The sequence below is a fragment of the Coturnix japonica genome, chromosome 12 (genome assembly GCF_001577835.2).
Source record: "Coturnix japonica isolate 7356 chromosome 12, Coturnix japonica 2.1, whole genome shotgun sequence".
In the NCBI taxonomy this organism is placed as follows: Eukaryota; Metazoa; Chordata; class Aves; order Galliformes; family Phasianidae; genus Coturnix; species Coturnix japonica.
This window is the reverse complement of record NC_029527.1, coordinates 4,890,936-4,896,935: the sequence shown is the minus strand read 5'-3', so window position 1 is coordinate 4,896,935 and position 6,000 is coordinate 4,890,936. Positions and strand designations below refer to the sequence as shown.

The 6,000-nt window shown below is 46.0% G+C and overlaps 1 protein-coding gene across 2 annotated transcripts in view; it reads left to right on the top strand.

Annotated features, from left to right (window-relative positions):
- Positions 1-1,598: 1,598 nt before the first annotated feature.
- Positions 1,599-6,000, top strand: part of BICD2 (BICD cargo adaptor 2) — a 58,739-nt gene continuing 54,337 nt past the window's right edge. For both annotated transcript variants that reach the window (XM_015875270.2, XM_015875268.1), the window contains exon 1: positions 1,599-1,838. In XM_015875270.2, the coding sequence (XP_015730756.1) occupies positions 1,599-1,838 (240 nt within the window). The remainder of the gene's footprint in view (positions 1,839-6,000) is intronic.

The window sequence follows — 6,000 nt, the reverse complement described above, 5'->3', positions numbered from 1 at the left end:
CAGCTCCCAGCAAAAGTCCAGCACTGATAGGCCTGGGCATCTCAACACTTGGGTCAGGCAGCAGGCAGTGTGTGTGTGCTGTGCTCCCCACACCCAGCCAAGGAATTCTATCAAATCTTGAAAGCTAAGTCGCATTTTTTTCTCCTTATGCTGAGACATCCTAAGAATTCCATTTTGCGATAAGCATCTGTAATTCCTCTGCTTGTTCCCTGCATGCACACATTCCCTCCGGCAGCTTTCTGCCAGCAGTTCACCTGCTTCTCAGCTTATCAGCTGCCAGTGAATATCTGAAGCTTTCAGTCACTTTCAGGTTCTTGTTTTGAAATGTCTTTTGGTTAAGAAAGGTCATCACTGCACCACATATGAACATTGATCCATGTCCCAGAGTATTTTCTTTTTTTGCTAAAGTCATTTTTTTTCATAAATAGAAAATGGGAAGAATTAGGAGATAATGGTAATTTGTTACTAGTCCATACACAAAGCTTGTGGACAGGCTGAATTGTGACCAGCCTTGTATGATTGTCTGTGATCATCACCCACCTCAGGAAACAACCTGAGATGTTATTCCCATTCTTCCCTACCTCCTGCACAGCCTTCCTTCATCGGCATCTTTGCACTGATGGAATTTAGAGACAGTGAACTGATAATGAATATAACTGATAATGAAATAGGCTGTGACCTCTGGCTGCACCCAGAGGAGGCCATGGGCACAGGCCGGGCTGTGCTCATTCAGTCATTACAGATTTTTGTTACGCTACATCATTACCTTGAATGATCACAAGAGCCTCCGCTTTGACAACCTGCTCTTCTTCCTGGGCTGGTCAGAAATAATTTTGTAACAGTGATATTTACAGTTAATGCTGGATGTCTTGAGCAGTTTAGAACAATAGCAAAGAGTGAAACCTACTGCCAAACCTTGGCTTTACTTTTCACTGGTGATGAGGGGAAATAGCCTCAGGTTGCACCAGGAGAGGTTTAGGTTGGATAAGAATGAGTTGTTACAAGCAAATTACAGCTTCTGAGGAAGGACAAAAAGCTGGGTCCTGATTTGAGTCCTGATTTGATTTGAGTCCTGATTTACAGCGTAAAGCCTGAGCACAATGAGGGCTGAGAATATACGAGGCAGAAGAAAAACCCAGTGTTTATTATGAATGTAGAGGGGTGATGTGAGGCCTTCAGCCCCCCGCTCCAGTCGCAGCCCAACAGGGCGCGGCCGCTCCGAGCCCTGCAGAGGCCGCTCTGCTCCGCTCCTCTCTACCCCACCTCCCCACCCCGCGGGCGGTGCATTATGGGTAACGTAGTCCTGCGAGCTGCTCTCCCAGCGGGGTGGCATCACCATCCGGACTACATCTCCCAGCGTGCATCGCGACGCCGGGCCGGCCGTTCCCTTTGAATGATTTCACTGCGGTCGGCGCTCACAAGGCGAGTTTGGCGGCGGTGGCGGCGTCGTGCGAGGGGCGGCTCCGCAGCGCTCACACCGTGGATGGCCGCCACAGGGGGGACCGTGGCCGGGATCGGGCCGAGGCGTTGTTAGTGAGCGGGGTAAGGGGGCCGCTCGATTCGCCTTTCCGGCTGCGGTGCCCCCCAGCACCGCCGACATGTCGCTGGGTATGGAGGAGGAGGAGTACGCCCGGCTGGTGATGGAGTCGGAACCCGAGTGGCTGAGGAATGAGATCAAGAGGCTTTTCCAAGAGCTGGGTGAGACCACACGAGAGAAGATTCAAGCGGCGGAATATGGGTTGGCTGTGCTGGAGGAGAAGCAGCAGCTGAAGCAGCAATACGAGGAGCTGGAGCTGGAGTATGAGACCATCCGTGCCGAGATGGAGCAGCTGAAGGAGGTGAGGACGGCGGGGAGGGACGGGCCTGAGCCCTGAGCTTGGGGCCCTGACAACACGCGTTTTTCTTATACAAAATCATCGCTGCCTCAAGCACAGCCCATGCTGGGGGTGGTTGTGCCTTGTCCGGACCTGCAGGCACCCTCTTAGTGCTCCCTATGGGGGGCCGCTCATTGCCCATATAGCGCATCCCGTGGGACTCACTTGGCTGCTCCTGCTCCGGTTATTTTGGTGACTGTTTCTATGCAGGCAAACCATGCGCTGCTTTTGAGCTGATGTAGGCCTTGCCTTGTTTGCAAAGGATCTGATGCTGCTTAAAATGTAGACGTGTGTGGTTGTATTTGGTCAATGTGATCCATGTGCTGTCGGTCTTTGGTGTTGCTGGTGTGGGTTGGATGTGGATTTGAAGTAACATCAAAATACACTGTGTCAAAGGGAAAGTAAACGCAAATGGATTTGTATCAATTCAGCTGAACCTGTGAACGCCCTCACTTCCTGCATCCTGTGTGTCGGATGGACTCTGTTTAACATCATAAAAGCAAAATAAGCATAAGCAGAGGAGGTGAATTGTTTTGAATTAAATGTTTGTGCTCTTACTAACCAAATGCAGGCTGAACCTCCCTGTTCATTGCAAGGGAGTTGGATTAGATGACCCTTAGAGGTCCCTTCCAACTCAAATGGTTCTGTGGTTCTCTGGTTAATGCTACTTGGAACTGACTTGATTCTGGCAGTGCAAATACTGGAAGGAACAAATGTGTTGGCATCGTGAGCCCTTGGAAGTAGAGTTGCTACACAAAAGATAAGGGAGTCAGAAACAGTCCTGGGAAGAAGGAGCAATAGGGTTTTGCCAAAGGGAGAAGAAAATCAGCAAACCCATTGGTAGGTGGGATGAGACAACATGGGGAAGGTGAGGAGACTGGTGTGACCTCACTGAGCTGGAGCCTGAATGTGGGGCAGTGCCAGGGTGGCTCAGTCACAGGTGACACCTTGGTTGGCTGTGGGCCTCATGAATTTAGTCCTTCAGGTGGGAAATGTCTGGAAGGCAGCTGCTGCTTGTTCTTTTAGAGCTACAACAACATCTCAGAGGCTCGAAGAGATTTGGGAACAACAAAAAAAAAGCAAAAACCAAAAAGAAAAAAGAAAATAGCAGGATGAGCAATGATTCATTCTTTGCTTTGTGTGTGCATGTCCTGTTGTAATTAAGTCAAAACCTGGGAGGCAAACAATTCTGGGAACAATCTGAGGTCTCTATAGTTGTACAACACAAGGCAGAACATTGCTCCTCTTGCTTCCCTGTGATGCTGGGGAGGAATCTGGTCTTCATTAGAACTTGTAAACCTTCGGCAGATGCATGAAGCATGTTGTCACAGGAGGAGTTTATCTTTGCTGTTTATATAACTTCTTGCTTTTCCCAAGCACGTTGGGAGGCATTTTGCATACAGGACTTGCCATATAGCAAGGTGCAGTTTGAAGAGGTTGCACCTTAGGTTACATTGTATTGTTCCTGGGGAAGGCAGGGGAATTGCTGCCAGGAAGAGGGGTGCTTTCTTTTTCTTGCTTCTCAACTTGGACTTCATGCAGCCTTTTTAGAATACAGACATTGCAGTCTCCTTAAATCTTGTTCTGTTCCTCTCCGCTACATCTAGAGACATCAATAGCATAAAGCCATGTCATGCACAGACACACAGCAAAATTTCCTGTCTTGCTTGGTGTTGTAAATTTGGATATACTTTAATTTGTTTAATGTTATGAAGCATCCCATATCGCGGCCCTGTTCATTCCATAGGTAAATGGGCTCTGAGCGTGGGAACTTCCTAATAGAGGCTGTTGAAAGTACAGGCTTTTCTGCTGCAACTGTCAGATCTTGCACAACTTTCCGGCCAGCTTCTCCCTTGTGCTCCTTTATCTGTGATTGTGGCAGAATTTCCTACCTGTAACCCCCACAGTTTTATCCCTTTGATGAGTGTACGTGCCATCCTTAGAGCTGGACCCTGTTTTGCAAACCCACCTGTGTGTACACAATATCTGCCATTCGGATCATCCTGGTGGTAGTGGGGGCTGTCCTGCCATTGCACTGAGGCTCCATCTCATCAAACCCTTCAGTTGGAGTCCTTGGAGAACTGTAGACTTTACCCCAGATTTGTCCTATCTGTTCACATGCTGGTTTGCATCTTGTACCTCTCAGGGTAATTGTGCCACATTTTTTCTGTTGTTTCCATTTGAGACACATAGACTGAAGTAGAAATTGTCTCCCCAGGTGAACCTGCTGGTTATTTCACTTCCATGCTTATTTTTGTGAAATGAAATTGATTTCAAACCTTACTGAACGTTATGGTTTAGAAATGCATTGTTTTTTTATCTCAAGTTACATGAATTAGCTCCTGACTCTCAGTGAAATACTACATCATGTTGTATGTTGATGCTTTCGGTTGTTATTTGTCTCCTCTAGGAGGTGAAGTGATAAAGAGTTGTTTCTATAGGCTGTGTTCAGCTAAGAAATCATCCTGTGAGCCTTTGTCTGTGGGGATGCTAATATAGGGCTGCCAACCTGCCTGAGCCAAGGTTGCTGTACGGGAATTCACTTATTGGCATCCTGATGATTTGTAGGACAACGTGGCTTGGAAGGTTAGCTTGAAAAAGAGCTTGTCTGCTTTGCTTAGTACTTTTGAGTTGCTTTTGAGATGCCAGTTAGATTTACAGCTCACTGTTTGGTTAGATATGAAACTGGCTGCTGTCCAAAGCTACTTTCAAATTAGATGGTTATGCAGTATTGGTGATGGTAGACTTGTATTTAAGTCCCTCAGAATGCAGGGGCATGATTATGTTATGCATTATTTATTTCTGTAATAACGTAAAAGTGTGTAAGTAGACTGTGGCTGTCCTGAGATTCTAAAAGCATGCATCAGTACATCACAGTTAATGCCAAGGCCTTCTTTGTTGTGTATGTTTTAAGGGGATGGGTGGAAAGCTTACAAAGGCAAAGAGCATCAGTACAACTGGGGTCCTACTTTTTTCTCTCATACTACTTGGGCTTCATCAAAATATAGCCTGCCTTTCTTTAGTTTCCTAACACCTTTTTCTGTTGTGTGTGATGACTTGAAGTTGTGCTCTTCAGAAAGCAGCAAATGTAGCTTATATCAAAAGCAGATGCTTGGTAGGAGTGTTATGTAGCTGTCAGAATGTCCAAGTGTACTGTGATAAGCAAGCCAATGCAAAGGTATCATCAGCATTGAATGCTTCAGAAGGGTGTTGCAAACAGTGTTTTGTTCTGTTCTTATGGGGAGGAGAAGACAAAGGAAGCATGTTAACCAAATCATTGGTTAACATAAAATATTCTTTGGAGATGACAAAGGAATGCCTGGAGAGAAAGCAGTGAGCTGTACGTGACTGTTCATTTCTCTGTAGGGTGGCAGTAGCTCTTGTTACTGTTCTTTGCCTTTAAGGATCGTGTATTGACTTTGTTCCATGACACAAACTCTAGGGCTCCTGGATAGGCTTAGAAGCTGTCTCCAAAAGAAGCATGCAAATGAAATCTTGAGCGGCCTCATTTCTCATTAAGATGAAGTGGGGCATATTCTGCAACGGCGGCGATACGTGCCCAGGCTGCAATATTTGTGCAGCTTATTTGAATGTATTGCTTGACTGCAGTGTGCAGTATCTGTGATCACTCAGGGTGGTTGTTCTGCTTTGGTTAATTCACCTACATACATAACAGTGAATGGGATACGTGATACTTGATCCATACTGTTTTAACACTTTAACAGTGTATATTCAAAAGTGAAGGAGAAATAATTATTTTTCCCACTGGAAAAAAAAAAAAAAAAAAAGCAGTATAGCCTACAGACAGACATACAAGATAATTATCGGGTTTATTGACAGCATTTTACCTACTGTGTTGCTGCACTGCTATGCTCATTTACTGTATTGGAACAAAGGGGAAGGAAAGAAATGGTTGGGATTGAGTAGTAACAAGCCAGTGGTAGGCTGGGATTCAGTCTTCTGTGCATACAGAGCAACACCTGCTTGACTAGGCCTTTCCATGATAGATGACAATGGTCAGCAGCAATACTTCTATGGCCATGGGCACATCTCTGCAGCTTCCTCCTGCCAAATATTCAGTGGTTATATCGATCCATGTTGAAAAGGAAGGACCTTAACGTTACAT